General features: G+C 40.6%; 1 protein-coding gene across 2 annotated transcripts; it reads right to left on the bottom strand.

Moving 5' to 3' along the window:
* Positions 1 to 3,279: 3,279 nt before the first annotated feature.
* Positions 3,280 to 13,953, bottom strand: LOC129829747 (hepatocyte nuclear factor 4-alpha-like). Of its 2 annotated transcripts, none has more exons than XM_055891639.1 (10): positions 13,806 to 13,953; positions 12,135 to 12,309; positions 11,698 to 11,822; positions 10,947 to 11,053; positions 10,625 to 10,780; positions 9,323 to 9,410; positions 8,395 to 8,547; positions 7,927 to 8,163; positions 7,571 to 7,693; positions 3,280 to 7,082 (listed from the first exon to the last, which is right to left on the bottom strand). In XM_055891639.1, exons 1-10 carry the CDS (start codon positions 13,891 to 13,893, stop codon positions 6,940 to 6,942), a joined length of 1,395 nt encoding a protein of 464 aa, XP_055747614.1. In that variant the 5' UTR covers positions 13,894 to 13,953; the 3' UTR covers positions 3,280 to 6,939. The 2 variants fall into 2 exon arrangements, with proteins under 2 accessions (XP_055747614.1, XP_055747615.1); XM_055891640.1 differs by having other exon boundaries at positions 11,728 to 11,822; positions 13,806 to 13,952.
* Between the last annotated feature and the right edge of the window lie 5,882 nt (positions 13,954 to 19,835).

The raw sequence follows: 19,835 nt of genomic DNA, 5'->3' as shown, positions 1-19,835 counted from the left end.
AGATTAATTGTGTGTCGTCTGCATAGCAATGATAGGAGAGACCATGTGAGGTTATGACAGAGCCAAGTGACTTGGTGTATAGCGAGAATAGGAGAGGGCCTAGAACAGAGCCCTGGGGGACACCAGTGGTGAGAGCACGTGGTGAGGAGACAGATTCTCGCCACGCCACCTGGTAGGAGCGACCTGTCAGGTAGGACGCAATCCAAGCGTGGGCCGCGCCGGAGATGCCCAACTCGGAGAGGGTGGAGAGGAGGATCTGATGGTTCACAGTATCGAAGGCAGCCGATAGGTCTAGAAGGATGAGAGCAGAGGAGAGAGAGTTAGCTTTAGCAGTGCGGAGCGCCTCCGTGATACAGAGAAGAGCAGTCTCAGTTGAATGACTAGTCTTGAAACCTGACTGATTTGGATCAAGAAGGTCATTCTGAGAGAGATAGCAGGAGAGCTGGCCAAGGACGGCACGTTCAAGAGTTTTGGAGAGAAAAGAAAGAAGGGATACTGGTCTGTAGTTGTTGACATCGGAGGAATCGAGTGTAGGTTTTTTCAGAAGGGGTGCAACTCTCGCTCTCTTGAAGACGGAAGGGACGTAGCCAGTGGTCAAGAATGAGTTGATGAGCGAGGTGAGGTAAGGGAGAAGGTCTCCGGAAATGGTCTGGAGAAGAGAGGAGGGGATAGGGTCAAGCGGGCAGGTTGTTGGGCGGCCGGCCGTCACAAGACGCAAGATTTCATCTGGAGAGAGAGGGGAGAAAGAGGTCAGAGCACAGGGTAGGGCAGTGTGAGCAGAACCAGCGGTGTCGTTTGACTTAGCAAACGAGGATCGGATGTCGTCGACCTTCTTTTCAAAATGGTTGACGAAGTCATCTGCAGAGAGGGGGGGGGGGTGGGAGGATTCAGGAGGGAGGAGAAGGTGGCAAAGAGCTTCCTAGGGTTAGAGGCGGATGCTTGGAATTTAGAGTGGTAGAAAGTGGCTTTAGCAGCAGAGACAGAAGAGGAAAATGTAGAGAGGAGGGAGTGAAAGGATGCCAGGTCCGCAGGGAGGCGAGTTTTCCTCCATTTCCGCTCGGCTGCCCGGAGCCCTGTTCTGTGAGCTCGCAATGAGTCGTCGAGCCACGGAGCGGGAGGGGAGGACCGAGCCGGCCTGGAGGATAGGGGACATAGAGAGTCAAAGGATGCAGAAAGGAGGGTTGAGGAGGCAGAATCAGGAGATAGGTTGGAGAAGGTTTGAGCAGAGGGAAGAGATGATAGGATGGAAGAGGAGAGGGTAGCGGGGGAGAGAGAGCGAAGGTTGGGCGCGATACCATCCGAGTAGGGGCAGTGTGGGAAGTGTTGGATGAGAGGGAGAGGGAAAAGGATACAAGGTAGTGGTCGGAGACTTGGAGGGGAGTTGCAATGAGGTTAGTGGAAGAACAGCATCTAGTAAAGATGAGGTCAAGCGTATTGCCTGCCTTGTGAGAAGGGGGGGAAGGTGAGAGGGTGAGGTCAAAAGAGGAGAGGAGTGGAAAGAAGGAGGCAGAGAGGAATGAGTCAAAGGTAGACGTGGGGAGGTTAAAGTCACCCAGAACTGTGAGAGGTGAGCCGTCCTCAGGAAAGGAGCTTATCAAGGCATCAAGCTCATTGATGAACTCTCCGAGGGAACCTGGAGGGCGATAAATGATAAGGATGTTAAGCTTGAAAGGGCTGGTAACTGTGACAGCATGGAATTTAAAGGAGGCGATAGACAGATGGGTAAGGGGAGAAAGAGAGAATGACCACTTGGGAGAGATGAGGATCCCGGTGCCACCACCCCGCTGACCAGAAGCTCTCGGGGTGTGCGAGAACACGTGGGCAGACGAAGAGAGAGCAGTAGCAGTGTTGATTACGTTACGTTACGTTAAAAGGACGAAAATAGCTGGCTAGCTAACCTAGAAAATCGCTCTAAACTACACAATTATCTTTGATACAAAGACGGCTATGTAGCTAGCTAAGATCAAACCGTTGTACTGTAATGAAATGAAGTGAAATGTGATACTACCTGTGGAGCGAAGCGGAATGCGACCGGGTTGTTGAATGCGGAAGTCTTCCTATGTAAACTTCTGACCCACTGGAATTGTGATACAGTGGAATAATCTGTCTGTAAACAATTGTTGGAAAAATTACTTGTGTCATGCACAAAGTAGATGTCCCAACCGACTTGCCAAAACTATAGTTTGTTAACAAGAAATTTGTGAGTCTTTGAAAAACGAGTTTTAATTATTCCAGCCTAAGCGTATGTAAACTTCCGACTTCAACTGTAGACCATAGCCTATATTGAATTGTCGCTGTTCCATGCTCCTGAACATGCCTGTAAGATAACACTACTCCAAAAATTGGACCACAATAACAAACTCATAGTAGGCCTATTGTGAGAAATGGAGGGGAAGGGGGAAGGGGCAGCGATTGGCTACATACAACATGCTGGAAAAAATAGTTGGTTGAGTCCACCTATGACGAAATGCCTAGTGTGTAACCCATCATAAAAGGCATTAATAGTGAGGAAGATATCACTGACTTTTTTTCTTTACTCAAGAGGAAATATTTGAGAAGCTTTGAAGTGAAGCGCCTGCTTTCTATCACCTCTATCGGCAATTACTTTATGACATTTTATCAGCCTGAAGAAACACGCCTCTTGTACTAATTATCCTGACCATGCACTGCCACGTAGGCCACAGCTTGTATCGTTCGTCACCCACTGGCCACACACTGGTTGAACCAAAAACATTTCCACATCCTTTCAATAAAATGAAGTTTAATCAACCTGGAATAGACGTTGAATTGACGTCTATGCCCAGTGGTCAGACACTAAAAAACAGCCAACAAGCAGTTTAAAGTGGTTTTGAAATGTCACTCCAAATCTTTAGCCAGGGTTAACCTGTCCTTGATAAAGAAACATTGGATACCATTATGGCCATTGGTTATCATCCACGTTACAATAGCATAATCATTGAGAAATACTAATCTTGATAGTAGGCTTCATCTTCATAATCATAGCTTAGTTATAACTCAGGACAGTAAAATGAAGATAACAAACCATCTAGTTTGCTCATTCACTTAACTTGTACAATATTGACTTAGCCAGCAAAGTGTCAGCGTGTGACAGGGGAAGACCTCTGAAATAATGTTAACAAAATGTTACATTTTTCCGCCTCCTCTTTACCAGAAGCTATCCTGCTACATTTACAGTTAATCTCCTACAGTTTAAGGTTGCATGTCCCTTTGTATATTAACATCTGCTCTTATTGAAATTAATCACAGTACAATGCAATGTAAAAATAAACCTTGACATTTTATTCCTCTTCACATTGTAAGGTGAAACATATTGCCAATCTTTGCAGTACAAGGCGGTACAGATGACAAGGCACCATGTATTTTGTCATGTAGTTATAATACCATCACAAAATAACATTCTATGGTATAAAAAAAAACACTACAAGGTCTTTACAGTAAAACTGAAGAAGAAAAAATGGAATGGGTAAAACATTATGAATTCATCAACCTGTGAATGCCTATTGCAGGATAAATCAATGTTAAAGTTTACATAACTGGTCATACATGGATTTTAACATTTTACTTTATGGGTTGGTTATGAAGGCTTCTTCTAACCCATTGCTTTCTACTACATATAATAATATGATTAAATTATATCTTTACATTAATATATATAGTTTATAAATCCAAAAATGGATGTAGCAACTACAGATTGCTTCTTTAAGTCTATCAAAAATGTGTGAGTTTGAGCATGTGTCCATTAGGACTATGGATGTCTGTTTTTATCAGCATGAATTAGATTGATTAATAAAAGCCCCACTTTTGTTCCATAGGCTGGGATCAGCACTATGCAGCTGTTGCAAGAGCGCATTTTTCACTGGCTGTCCACTGGTTTCAAAAACAATGATTGATAGGCAGCTTAAACTTGTTGAATTCAACCACTATTGTGTTCAAATATACATTTTGATTTGTGAACAGCCATTCAACAACAACTACAATCCGTAAGGCGCAAATAGCTAAATGAGAGAGCAGGGAGTGTGATTCACATCAATGCGCTATGTAGATATCAATAGTCAATTATATCCGTATCGCAGTAGACTACACCACTGCTGTCATCCTTACCTCCAAGCATTTATTCAAATTTAATAATCTATGGATGCAGACAGCAGTCGCACCATTGGAAGACATAGCTTGGACTGTAGCCTACAAAAGCCCATTCCTGCTCTTTTCCTGCGATCCATCAAACACGTTTGGTGTGTCATCATAGTGATCTCTGATTTGTGGTCAGACTCGCTCAGGTGGAACAAATTTAAATGGGCGCCTTTTTTCAATGCTGATATGAATGTCATTAAGAAAACAGAAGTGTCAAAAAAAATCGCAATCATCCTGTTTGAAGTAAGCATCTAGTTTTTCCAAAAATGTCTGAAATCTGATTGCAATATTTTTGCTTGTAACGTAACGGGTTACAGGTTTTTTGTAATCTCTTACATGTAACGGATTACATGTAATCCGTTACTCCCCAACCCTGGTATTAAATTAACTGAGCTGTTTAAATTCAAACATTTAAGCATTTTACTACAAAACTAACGATTTCCAGTGCATATAGACAGGGATATCTTAAACCTGAATTTCAATGCAACACAATTGTCATACAGCAAGTACAAGATAACTTTAAAAAGCTAAAGATGTCTTTTCAGAAACAATTGACTGCCTATCATACCTGTATATTTCTATCGGTCACATAATTACATTATTTAAAAACATGATAATATCATTGTATTCTTATTTCTATACAAGACTTGTATTGCCATTGACAACAATCTTTAAAATACTGTGTAACACCAACATCATGATCTGCCTCATCACAGATATAAGGCCTGTTTGTAACATTCATACAATTTAAATGTGATTAAGAAAACCTATCTAACATGTATTCAGTTATGTTTTATTTACCAATTCATAATTTGAACTCTGTGTATAAAGACATGGATAACCTGTACAGCTACAGTACAAGTCAAAAGTTTGGACACCTACTCATTCAAGGGTTTTTCTTTAATTTCACAATTTTCTACATTGTAGAATAATAGTGAAGACATCAAAACTATTAAATAATACATGTGGAATCATGTAGTAACCAAAAAAGTGTTAAACAAATGAAAATATATTTTATATTTGAGATTCTTCAAAGTAGCCACCCTTTGCCTTGACAGCTTTGCACACACTCTTGGCATTCTCTCAACCAGCTTCATGAGGTAGTCACCTGGAATGAGGTGTGCCTTGTTAAAATTTAATTTGTGGAATTTCTTTCCTTCTTAATGCGTTTGAGCTAATCAGTTGTATTGTGACAAGGTAGGGTGGGCAAGAAGATAGCCCTACTTGGTGAACGACCAAGTCCATATTATGTCAAGAACAGCTCAAATAAGCAAAGAGAAACGACAATACATCACTACTTTAAGACATGAAGGTCAGTCAATGCAGAACATTTCAAGAACCTTGAAAGTTTCTTCAAGTGCAGTTGCAAAAACCATTAAGCGCTATGATTAAACTGGCTCTCATGAGGACCGCCACAGGAAAGGAAGACCCAGAGCTACCTCTGCTGCAGAGGATAAATTAATTAGAATAACTGCACCTCAGACTGCAGCCCAAATAAATGCTTCACAGAGTTCAAGAAACACACATCTCAACATCAGCTGTTCAGAGGAGACTGCGTGAATCAGGCCTTCATCGTCGAATTGCTGCAAAGAAACCCCTACTAAAGGACAGCAGTGATACACCATCAGATCTGGTTGGTGCTTAGTGGAACTATCATTTGTTTTTCAACAGGACAATGACACAAAATACACCTCCAGTCTGTGTAAGGGCTATTTGACCAAGAAGAAGAGTGATGGAGTCCTGCATCCGATGACCTGGCCTCCACAATCACCCGACCTCAACCCAATTGAGATGTTATTGGATGAGTTTAACCACAGAGTGAAGAAAAAGCATCCAACAGGTGCTCAGCATATGTGGGAACTCCTTCAAGATGGTTGGAAAAGCATTCCAAGTAAAGCTAGTTGAGCGAATGTGTCACGTTCACCGTCTTCAAACTTCCTGTCATAATCTCCTCCCCGGTCCAGCTCGTCCTCCAAGTTGGCGCACGCTGCTTGGTCTTTTTGTGGTGGGTTATTCCACATCTTTAATAAAGTGCAACCTTCGCAAAAAATAGGTACACAGAAACCGAACGTGACGCAACCGTGGCACACACAGAAAATAAATAATTACCCACAAACACAGGTGGGAAAAAGGCTGCCTAAGTATGATTCCCAATCAGAGACAACGATAGACTGCTGCCTCTGATTGGGAACCATACTCAGCCAACAAAGAAACAGACAAACTAGAATGCCCACCCAAATCACACCCTGACCTAACCAAATAGAGAAATAAAAAGGCTCTCTAAGGTCAGGGCGTGACAGAATGCCAATAGTGTGCAAAGCTGTCATCAACTATTTTGGTTACTACATGATTCCATATGTGTTATTTCATAGTTTTGATGTCTTCACTAATATTCTACAATGTAGAAAATAGTAAAAATAAAGAATAACCCTTAGTATGAGTAGGTGTGTCCAAACTTTTGACTGGTACTGTATGTCAAAGAGCATACTGTATCATATTGCCCATGAATGAGGTTGTTCTAGCCGTTTGCAATTTCAGCTTGATACTACATGCAATAATATGAGTAGGCCTACCGTAGGTACTGTACGTCAGGTGGGGGTTAGTTTATTAATGTATCCCAACTGTATAGTACACTCCCTGAGATTTTTTGAAAATATGTATTTCTCACATGTGAGAATTGTTGTTGCACCTTTATACTGAGCATGTTTACAGAGAAACAGAGATGCTAGCGAAGATGGTAAAATTGTAAATGCTTTGTCGGATGGGTTTGTGGGGTCCAGTTCTGTGTTAGATGGCTTCTTGCTTGGTGATGGTGAGCTGAGGGATGGAGATAGGATGCTTGGGCACAGTGGCTATAACCCCTTGAGCCATCTTATAGTGTTCTGAACTGGAGGCTGTGGGAGGAGAGGGGATTGGGGTTCCAGGAGTGGCTGCAACAAACCAGAAATAATCAATTAGTGGAGGAATCCACTAAACTATGCAGCTAGTCAGGTTAACAAACAAATCAACATATTTACCTTGTGGCATGACATTACTTGAAAAAAATATGAATATATTCAGACAAGGAATAAGTACGTTTGTGAAATTTTCTGAGGGCATTAAAAATGTTAATAAAAAATAACAGACGCTTTCTTTGACAAAGTTAGCCTGATTAGTCTCTCTGAATAACTTCTTAGTGGATTATTCTGCCAAGCTTGTGTGTCCTTCCAACTACGTGACTCTGTTGGACATGGCAGTGGATTGATGCCACTGAGCTCATTGTTGGTTGAGAATCTCAAGTATTTTTGGCTAATTTTGGGGTCAGTGTCCCAGACATTGCTTTCAGTGCTTTTTAATCCAGAACTAGGCTTAATCTGTCTCTGGGGAACCAACACTTAGAGTTGAACATTTGGTCTGGCATGTAGTTATTGATACTCACAGATTTGGCCATTGTGGATGGAAGTAGCCATGTTGCTTGAAACGATGACATTGTTGCTGAGGTGTTCCTGAACCAGATGTGGATGCAGAGAGTGAGGTGTGTGATGTGCCTCATTAGCAGAACCTGAGGAAAACAACACAACATACACAAACCCCCCAAACAGTTAATTTCCTCCTTCACTGTCCATTGGTAATAGAGTATGATAACCAACTAGCATTCTATCCTATTGAAGAGTGTAAACTTCTCTAGCCAACAAGAACTCACGGAAAGTTGTTTGTATTAAATTATTTTGGCATTACTTTTGGCAGTAGATTGAGACTTTTTAGTTTCTTTGTAACAATATCAAGATGTCTAACCTCCTAAGAGCATCTCTTGGAGCAGGTTGTCAATCTTGGCCATGCCAAAGAGTTTGACAAACTGTATCTGTTCGATCATCTGCCAGGTGATGCTTTGTAGTGTGGGCAGCAGCAGGAGCAGCTCTCCGAAGCGTCCCCGGGAGTCATACTGCCGGTCGTTGATGTAGTCCTCTAGGCTGACCTGAACCTGGTACCGCATCCGCTTGATCTTACCTGGGTCACTCAGACCTTTGGCATCTGGAGCAGGAGAGAGTAGGCATTTGGTCAACAGCTTGGTCACTCACTGCCTGGACACGTTGCTCATATAACAGGCATTCTTAGTCACTAGTTTAGTTTCTCACTGGTTACATCGTTTTTTGTTTTGCAACATAAATGTTTCTGTCCTAGAATGCTTCATATGATGTCTCACTGTTTGAATCAGATGATAGGCTGTTCATTTTAAAAGTGACGTTGTGTTCCATGTAATACCTGGATCGAAGAAAACAATGGCTTTCAAACAAGCGTATTCATTGTCATCTATCTGGAGTTCCTGGAAGGACAGCACTAGCTCGTCCAGAATCCTCACTGCTACCCGGGACACTTCCATCTCCGGGCAGTTCCGGGGAATAATGTGGTCATTTCCTATAAGGAACAGAAACCAATAAATGCCATGTATACCGAATCACTGTGATTTTTCGACGATTTTGCCCCCCTCCCAAACAAATATCATATTGCTAGCATAACTCTTGCATAACTAGTCTATTATATTACATAACTATTATATGACATGATGTAATTATAAAAATAATAATATTACTTTGGTGTGTGCTTATATTTTTACAAGTGTGTATCAGTTACCATATGCATGCATTAATTGGAAATGTGATTTTTGCATATACCAAATGTCACGTTCGTAGTATGAATTGGACCAAGGCACAGCGTGGTATGTGTACATTATTATATTAAGAATGAACACTGAACAAACTAACCAAAATAAAAAAACAACACGTGAAGCTATACAAATGAGTGCTGACAGGCAACTACACATAGACAAGAACCCACGAACATAAAAGGGAAAATGGCTACCTAAATATGATCCCCAATCAGAGACAACGATAAACAGTTGCCTCTGATTGGGAACCATATCAGGCCACCATAGACATACAACTACCTAGACCTACAAAACCCCTAGAACTACAAAAACCCTAGACAATACAAAAACTAGCATACCCACCCTCGTCACACCCTGACCTAACCAAAATATAAAGAAATATAGATATCTAAGGTCAGAGCGTGACACCAAATCCATCTGAGACACCTTCGGAGAATGGGGTCACGGCCAGGGTCTACCATTATTAATGATGACCCTGGAGCAATTAGATGGTGTACAGTAGCTAATATCTTATCTTGACTTTACCTAGTAACAGGAGGTCCTTGTACAACATAGACCTCTTTGCAGCTCCAATAAGAAGATTCTCTCCTGCATGGGCTCGCAGCAATGCCACCTGAAATAAAGGAAAGCCTTTTCATTATTAATCACTGGGCAAAAACTGGTTGAATCAACGTTGTTTCCATTTCATTTTAATAAAACATTTTTTATGTTGAATCCAACGTCAAAGACAGATTGGATTTGAAAAAAGTCATCAACGTAAGGGAATTTTGTATTTTTTGCATAGAAATGTTTACCGAAATCCAATGACATGGTGAATTTTTGATTTCACGTTGAATTCACATTACTTGACAACTCAACCAAATGTAAATCCAAACTACACGTTGAACTGACTGACGTCTGTGCCCAGTGAGTAGCTTTAACCTTGAAGCTGTCTTGCAGAAAAACACAGCCTCTGAACTTCTCTATTAATAAACAATGCATTTACATTTTAATAAAACATTTTTTTTACCTTTATTTAATTAGGCAAGTCATTTAAGAACAAATTCTTATTTACGATGACGGCCTACCCCGGCCCAACCTGGACGACGCTTGGACAATTGAGCGCCACCCTACGGGACTCACAATCACGGCTGGTTGTGATACAGCCTTGATTCGAACCAGGGTGTCTGTCGTATGAATCGGACCAAGGCGCAGCGTGGTATGCGTACATCCTTTATTATATTAAGAATGAACACTGAACAAGCACTGAGATGCAGTGCCTTAGACCGCTGCACCACTCGGGAGCCCCAATTTGATAAGACATGGGAAATATTACATCACATCTGCCAATCATACCTAACCATTAAACAAGTAACCTTTCATACCACCCTTAAGGTCACTGAAGAGCTAACCAGAAATTCTCACAGAGAGAGAGTCAAGTAAGTGTGTGAAGATACACCTGCTGGATCCCTCACTAATTCAACATCAGCAAATCAGTTACCAAAGCCCTGGTTGTCACGGTGTTAATGATTCTGGAATAGTTCTGATCAGAGATACAACTATCAAACTAGCTCATCATATTCTAACTGGATTCGGAGGTCTTAAAAAATAGCAGCAGCACTCCATACTCAAAATGCTGATTGAAGAGCTTTATATTCCCTGGACACATACCTTCAAGTTGTTATTTTTAAGAATCCCAATAATGTCATTATCAGACCGGTTTCTGGCCTTATATTGCATGCTTTTTAGTCCAGGAAAAAACAGCCCCTAAAGTGCAATAGCCCTGAATGAGAGTAGTATGGTTTAGTCTAACCTAGTCTGTCAATGTTAAATCTAATGTAACCTTACCTGGTCATCCAGTGGCAGGTCACAGAACGCAGGGATGTACTTGGCCCATTCCACCAACACCAGCAGCTGCTGTTTCATTGATTCACACACATCTGTGATGGTCGCTATCTTTTTTGTCCTGATGTCACCATTCAGTATAGGTCCAGGTGAGGATATCTACACATACAGAATTACAAATGAATGAGTCTCCTATGTATTCATAGCCAAATTATAAACATTAAATTCCATTTCATTTTATTCAGTACAACCTCTGGGGCAATTAAAAATGAGTTTTAAATGCTTACATGATTTCGATCGAAAAAGCCATATCCATGGGCCTTACCTGTCTTGAGAGTACATCTGCCTGGATAAGTGCATTGATAGATGGTAAACTGCTGTCTTCATAGCTAGATCTCCTAGTGCTGATTCTGTCTCTCTCGTTTTGTACAGCTGAGAAACAATAGAAACATAAACCACGGCTATCAGAATAGAATAAATACTCTATTGTTCACTAGAAATGGTTTAGTCAAAGCACTCCCCATTTTCTCAGACACACTCTAACTCACTTCACAAACCTACAAAGTCATTCAACTCAAATATGCCATTCCATATGCAGTAAAAAAAAAACACATGTAATAAACGGTGCATAGATTATCTGACAGTCATTCATAGTTCCTAGTGGGTTATAGGCATTGAGTCAGAACAGCATTGGGAGAACATTCTCCCAGGGCTGATGTGTTTATTAGTATGTGTGGCTATAACTCCCTCACAGAAGTTTTCGCTCAGCATAAGCTGGTCATAGAATTCAGTGAATCATGGAGTGAACATTAACAAAGTGCTGCTCTCGTGGCTCTTGCAACATACCCTACTCTGAGCCATGAGCAGTCCCAATGGCTCTGCTCCTCTCTACAACTCTACGATAGGGACTGGCTGATAAAAATGGAACCTTCTAGTTCTAGGATATACCTTACCAGAGATGATTAAATCATAACTGCTAGTGTCATCACATTGTGTAGAGACTGAGTATAATGGGTAATAACACAATATGGCTACATAGACTTCTCTCAATGTTGTCATTCTTTAATTCTAATTACCATTTGAATGAAGTTGAATGAATTGTATACCTTCTTTTTTCATGCCAGCTCGAAAGCATTTCTTCAATCGACAGTATCTGCATTGATTCCTCTTGTCTTTGTCCACAATGCACTGTCTGCTGAACCTGGGAAGTGGGTTTGAAGAGGGCTTGATTATTAAGGGTTTATTGAGTAGATTGCAGTTAGAAGACTCTTGTTGAATATGCCAGCGCTATTGTAACCTACTGTAGAAGGTTGAAATCTATTAGTTATCACTTTCTCTCAAGGCCTAGCTACACCAGTTTGATATTGCAACTGTCAATGAACACCCCATCTATGCACAGGTACTGTATCCCAATCCCAAAACTTGTTGAATTTAATAGTATTTTATTGTAAATGCACAAGGATATGATGGTCACTGTCTTTGCTCTTGTGTGTAATATTGGCCTAAACCTCACCTGCATGAATACATGTGGTTTTTACGAACGCTCCGACGGAAGAAGCCTTTGCAGCCGTCACAGCTGGAGGCCCCATAGTGTTTGCCCGTGGCCCTGTCCCCACAGATGGCACACAGGGTGCCCACTCCGAGGTGGTTGGCTGCATTCATGTTGGCACTCTCAGCCGGCGAGGAGTCTGAAGCAACAATGGATAAAGACATATTTTATACAGTATATTTTAGATGTGCGTATCACCCTATGCTTAAGAGTATGGAGTGAGAGATAGAGAGATATTCCTTATCAAGTCAGGGGCTCTTTGGGCCATCAATGTTGGACATGAGATAGAGGATATGTGCAGTAATGTGATCCAAAATCAAAACGAATAGATATTTGAGGGCTATATGAAGTAATTAAATAATGAATTGCTATGTTGGTGGAAGATAACCTGAGCGAGTATAGGGATGAATGTTATGGAATGACTAGTGGTCAACAGTTTGAGAGAACTAGAGGAAAGGTCATTCATTTAAATCATTTGTTACTTTAACCAGAATGTTTTTCTACAAAATGTGAAAAATGTATTCTTTTTTTTTTACTCTTAGCTCTCAGTCCTCATTTATTGACTAATATAATCAATATATTGACTGAATATAACTTAGGTCATTCACTATTGTCCCTCTAACTAACTAACCAACATACTGTCAAAGAAAACAGATATTTTGATTCATTTCATTTCAAAAGGTGAGAGCGACATTGATTGGTTGACTGCATCAGGTGATTACATTAAAGTCAGTGGCATTGCTGGTTACTCTTATACTGCTTATACTTCACATTAAGTTACTCTTATTAATACCTGTGCAGTAAAGCTGTAATTAAACTAGTAACAACGTCTAAAGTAGAAATAAACGACACGCTGCATTGTATGCTGTTTAAGTATCATAAAACAATTGCATTTTGTGAGGATTAAACAGTACAATAATTAAGGCATATCAAAGATGATATTGGTCTTGCAATATAATTGTCTTTCAAGGGTCATTGCTTTTTCATCCTGCGAGGAAGTTGTTTCATTTTAGAATCAGGTTCACAGCCAAATGTCATGGGAGACTAGAAAGGACAATTTCTCACTTTCAAAAATCATATATCATGCTGTCACACAACTCTGTGAAATGTTTTTCTCATTTTATGGACCTCAAAATGCATAACATAGGTGTAGGTAACAAGAGAGAGATGTCCATGTCTCTTAAATCACTATCGCATAGTATGAATATCTATTCGTTGTAATTCTATCTTAAGTGAAATATGACCACTATACCATAACAATCTACATGTTACAACAGGAGAAGGTAATTCTCTACCAAATGGTTGTTTCACCACCAAATTATCCAGATGCATTGTGTCAAAACCCCTGAATGTTTTACTACTGCAAGAAGAGGGGATAATATTATCAGGAAAGAAGCACATTATCATCTATTAGCATCCAATACAAGATGGACAACTGACAGCTGCTCTTGATAACAACAACTAAAACCCTCCGTCCACAACTGACCTGCCCATAAGTTTAACGTATGGGTGGTCCTGGGAATCAAACCCACTATCCTGGTGTTGAAACGCCATCCTCTACCAACTGAGCTACAGAAGACCAGTTTGATAGTTAAAAGTCTCACAGTTCAACCATGTAATGTGTGACTGACTCACCTGAGCCCATGGAGAGCACATGCATGTTTTCAAACTCCAGGGTGGTGTAGGCTGGGTCCAGGGCATCGCTATAGTCTGCCATATCCATGTCTACTAGTTCTTTGGACAAACAAATTCCCTCTCAGCTACCTGACAGTGGGGAAAAAGATTTGTCCAAGAGGCTAAGTGCCCCCCTGCACCCCTCCTCCCCCTTCTCCCATATTTGGCCAAGCTCCTCCTCATAAAGGTAGATAGAGATACCGCTGAGTATGCGATGGGGACAGTCTCTCCTCCAGAGCTCCGGAGGAGGAGGCCATGAGTAGCCTGGTTGTGACTGACAGGAGGAGCCTCCTCCCAGTTAGGCTGCTAACTAGAGGAGGGGTGGGGTGAATGTCAAGTTGATATTTAACTAGACTCCTCTATTGGTGTATCACAGTTGTTTTTTCTCAAAGATAACATAACTTGGAACTCTCAATCTTTTCCTCTCTCTCTCTCTCTCTCTCTCTCTCTCTCTCTCTCTCTCTCTCTCTCTCTCCTTCCTTCTTTCTCTTTTCACCGTGCTGTCAGTAATAGATCAACAATTATACTATGAGAGACATAAAATGTTGAATCTCAGCCAAATCATTGTGCTTTACTTGCTTGACATCACCTCTTGTTGTTTCCTGCCAGTTTAAACCAATTGTCCATCAGATAACTGATGGCTTTGACCAAAAAATTGGAAGCTCAACTTGTAGGCCATCCAAAGAATGCCAAGACACTCTTACCCCACGCCTTCAGCACCAAAAAAGCATCTTATCATATGGATTCTTATTGCAATCTGAAAGCACACCGATTATTTTAGCATTTTAGCTAAATGTCTTAATCAAATGTATACTCAACGTGAAGAGAGGTGCAGGTCAACAGGAAGTAATGCATTATGAGGGGGCCTGCCAACAGTCTGGATTTAGACCTACAGTACCAGTCAAAAGTTTGGACACACCTACTCATTCAATGGTTTTTCTTTATTTTTGCTATTTTCTACATTGTAGAATAATTGTGAAGACATCAAAACTTTAAAATAACATATGGAATCATATAGTAACCAAAAACGTGTTAAACAAATCAACATATATTTTATATTTGAGATTCTTCAAAGTAGCCACCCTTTGCCTTGGTGACAGCTTTGAACACTCTTGGCATTCTCTCAACCAGCTTCATGAGGTAGTCACCTGGAATGCATTTCAATGAACATGGAATTTCTTTCCTTCGTAATGCGTTTGAGCCAATCAGTTGTGCTATGACAAGGTAGGGGTGGTATACAGAAGACTGCCCTATTTGGTAAAAGTCCAAGTCCATATTATGGCAAGAACAGCTCAAATAAGCAAAGAGAAACAACAGTCCATCATTACTTTAAGACATGAAGGTCAGTCAATACGGAACATTTCAAGAACTTTGAAAGTTTCTTCAAGTGCAGTCGCAAAATATCATCAAGCGCTATGATGAAACTGTCTCTCATGAGGAACAGGAAGACCCAGAGTTACCTCTGCTGCAGATGATAAGTACATTAGTACATTCACAGAGTTCAAGTAACAGACACATCTCACCATCAACTGTTCAGAGGAGACTGCGTGAATCCGGCCTTCATGGTTGAATTGCTGCAAAGAAACCCTTACTAAAGGACACCAATAATAAGAAGAGACTTGCTTGGGCCAAGAAACACGAGCAATGGACATTACACCGGTGGAAATCTGTCCAAATTTGAGATTTTTGCTTCCAAATGCAGTGTCTTTGTGAGACGCAGAGTAGGTGAACGGATGATCTCTGCATGTGTGATTCCCAACGTGAAGCATGGATGATGGTGTGATGGTGTGGGGGTGCTTTGCTGGTGACACTGTCTGTAATTTATTTAGAATTCAAGGCACACTTAACCAGCATGGCTACCACAGTATTCTGCAGTGATACGCCATCAGATCTTGTTAGCTCTTAGTTGGACTGTCATTTGTTTTTCAACAGGACAATGACCCAACACATCTCCAGGCTGTGTAAGGGCTATTTGACCAAGAAGGAAAGTGATGGAGTGCTGCATCAGATGACCTGGCCTCCACAATCATCCGACCTCAACCCAATTGAGACGGTTTGGGATGAGTTGGACCACAGAGTGAAGGAAAAGCAGCCTACAAGTGCTCAGCATATGTGGGAACTCCTTCAAAGCTGTCATCAAAGCAAAGGGTGGCTACTTTGAAGAATATAAAATATATTTTGATTTGTTTAACACTTGTTTGGTTACTACATGGATCCCTATGTGTTATTTCATAGGTTTGATATTATTCTACAATGTTAAAAAAAAAAAAAAAAAAAATGAAGAAAAACCCTAGTTGTGTTCAAACTTTTGACTGGTACTGTACTTCCAAATGTAATATGTCTCTGGTAGATCTCAGTTAATTATTTCGTAATAAACAAGGGAAATAACTATTGCTGAAAATAACTTGTTGCCTTTATGCAAAGGAGTTCACTGTTTCACAAAATGCTGTACGCACGTTACATACCAAAGCAGTGTGACCTAACTCTTCAGAAACTTGCTCCTTAACGTCAAATTGAAGGCTTTTAGAGCACTTTTTGGTCACTAATGTCATTGGTTTGTGATGGTAGGAGCCTATGTTTGTAGGACCGCATTGGGATACGTTCAAGTAACGCATTAGAAAGCTTCCAGCAGGATTAACAATGTAAAGTGGCTTAACAAGAATTTGAGAACAGAATGCGCTGTCAGAAAAGTATTATAATACTCTAAAGTTTACTATTATATGTTCATAAAATGACATTAAACATCGAATACAGTTGAGTATTAACTCGAATACAGTAAACATTTGTTTCCCCGGCCTGTAACGCAACTGATTTTAGAAGAATAAATGTTGCAGAATACGCAAATAAGGTGGCCCCACTGCATGAGTAAATGTGCCATGGTAAACAGTAGTGTTGTAATTGAAGAAGGGAACGTGCCAGTACACTATAAGCCACAGGTCAATGACCTAGGGTTCACTGAGACCTCAGAGCAGTTAAACGCAGGCTGGTGAACTTGAGAACCACCCACCCAGAGCATATAGGATTCATAAAATAAAATCTCTCCTTTCGAGTTTACCATCGTAACATTCCTGTGGTTAAGTCGGTCACTGTGATCCGCCTGAGAGTGTAGAGAAGATCGTATATTGACAAAAATTTATCCAAATCATATCAGGAGCCAATATGGGAGACACCATCTTGATTAATGTTTGGTAGAATTACATTGTCCAGGATAACCAGTTAGATGGATGAAAACAAGTTTAGCATCACAAACAAAATGGCACCAAAGAACCTTGTCGTCTTTAAACTTTAGAGAGGAATATTTGTAACCAATAACACATTTTTTTATCAATGGATGACAAGAGGTGGTCAAATAGAACATGCAACTAATCTAGGGCCTCGCCAGAGCTTCCGGATGTCCATGTTTCATAAGTCTGAACAGAGGTCATTACATTGCTTACTTCTCCACATCTTAGGTAGACATAAACTCTAGAGGAACGCCTCTCAAGTGCCCACATTTGCTCATGTTTGCTTGAGAACCAAGGCAGTAATGATCACTCTATTCCCTGTATAGTGCCCTATGGGCCCTGGTCAAAAGTAGTGCACTAGGGAATAGGGTGACATTTTGGACACATACATAGACTCTGTTGGAGTGCCCTTCAAGGGCCCATATTTGCTCATTCACCACGGCAGTGATGATGGTGAAGTTAGAGGGAAATCTGTGTGACGGAATAAAGAGAACGAGTCACTTAGAACAAATCTTATCTCCTTAGCCATTAAACGTCTTTATTATCGCCAGCTCACGTCTTCCTTTTCTGTGAACTCCTCCAAGAGCAATCATATACTGCTCCATAAAGTGTAATCTGCAAGGTTAAGACTTTGTTAATCACACTCAGGCAGTGACAGACTGTTCAGGTTTAGAAAGATACTGATAGCAACATTTTGGAACATCACCTTAAACTCACATAACTTGTCTACGTTTTAGTAACTGATATTGATTTTTTTCATGATTTACATGTCATTTACATAATGATAACAGGATAACATGTCATAGTACTCTAAATATAATCTTATAATCTATAATTATAATATATAATGTTGGTAACTATTTAATTTGTCATGCTTTTGCAAATATGGAGAGTTCTATCATATCAGGTTGTATGTTTAAGCAATAAGGCCCGAGGGGGTGTGGTATATAGCCAATGTACCACAACTAAGGGCTGTTCTTAAGCACGATGCAACGCGGAGTGCCTGGACACAGCCCTTAGCCATGGTATATTGGTCATATACCACAAATCCCCAAGGTGTCGCATTGCTATTATAAACTGGTTACCAACATAATTAGAGCAGTAAAAATAAATGTTTTGTCATACCCGTGGTATACGGTCTGATTTACCACGGCTGTCAGCCGATTAGCATTCAGGGCTCAAACCACCCGGTTTATAATTAACATTAGTCCCTGTTTGATAGGTACATTCCCATAGCACACACATTTCCACCAGCTTCCAGAGTATCTTATCATAGAGTAACCAGAGAAGCCTCCTGATTTAACTAGTTCACTTTAGTCTGTTTTAACACTGGGCCAGACCCTAACACAGCCACCAGAAGACTAGACCATAGCAGTAACATGCAGTCTATAAAACTCCAAAAGTTAAATGTCTTCTAGACAAATAATTTATTTCTGTGTACTCAACAAGATGATTGATATTTTTTTATGAAGGGTTAGCATGACATAACATGTTCCCTCACGCTCCCGTTTGACACAGTCAGTCCTCGTCGTACACACCTGAAGCAGCCATGTTGATGTGTGTATGACGTCTTTATGTAAGTTCTGTCCTGTCAGTATTATAATGAGTCACACAAACAGCCCGGGGCTAAAAGTCAAAAGACTGACTTCTGATGAGACCTGATGTAACACTAGTGTAATTATCCCCTTTGAAACTAACTTCAAACTCCAGTTTGTGAACAAAGTCCTGTCTACCTTCTGAATAGGAATCTGAATAGTCCGACCACTGACCAAACTCCATTTGTTAACCACTGCCTATTTGTACCTTCCACTGAATGACTCTTTTTCATTCCACACGTCCGATCCCAATGGAAAGAGCTGCTGAAGCTAAAAGAGAATAAGTGGAGACAACAACTGGAGGAAAACCAAGAGTCAATGATATTTGGAATATACTGTATGGGGAAATATTTATTTTTAGGAGAGCTCCAGCACAGGGCAAATGTGAGTGTTTATGATGTGTGTATTCTACACTGTTGTAGATGTTGATAGGATGAATGAAAGAAGGACGGAGACATTAACAATGTGCTTGTTGCAGCATACTTGAGGCCAGTGTTGAGCCTGCGCTGCTCTGTCTGTCTGTGTGTGTTAGATGTAGGAGATACCATGTGAGTAGTAGTAGTGTCATGGCAGGCGAAGACCTTGTCAACAGATGATAACTATCTACAAATCGCACAGCTTGTGCAACTCCAAGCCCCTTTGGCTGACCAGTGGTAATATCACTGTGTCTGTGCCGTTGGAAAATTGTTGACTTAATGTGTTAATGTTGACATTTGTTGAAATTATTCTTATTTGCTGTTTTTGTTGTTGCTTTGGTTTTGGTAATGCAATTGAAATGTTATGTTTACTAGTGAAGGTAATTATGTTGACTTGATACCCCTTCCCCCTGATTTAGTTGGCAGTAATCGACACCTCTTGTAGATTGTTTGGTAAAACAGCTGTCAGTTAGAAAATAAGCTGAGGTGAAATCAATGCTTTGACTCACAACCATTTTGTGCAAATGTCTGGAACAACATTGAATCTAAAACTTACAGTAGTAGTAGACTCTCAAGCCTTGTTCAGACTGTAGGCCTTAATGCTTTGTTTTTCAAATCCGTTTTGTAATACTGACTGTCCAAACAGCAAGTTACAAGTGAACAAATCAGATTTGTGTGTATTCAGACATTTGCTGATGGCTACGCTAGTTGTCATAGTAATGGTGGGTGTGTGTGTGGTGGCGTTGGCTGATTGGT

Source organism: Salvelinus fontinalis, chromosome 31 (assembly GCF_029448725.1).
Source record: "Salvelinus fontinalis isolate EN_2023a chromosome 31, ASM2944872v1, whole genome shotgun sequence".
NCBI lineage: Eukaryota > Metazoa > Chordata > Actinopteri > Salmoniformes > Salmonidae > Salvelinus > Salvelinus fontinalis.
This window is presented reverse-complemented; position numbering and strand designations above follow the sequence as displayed.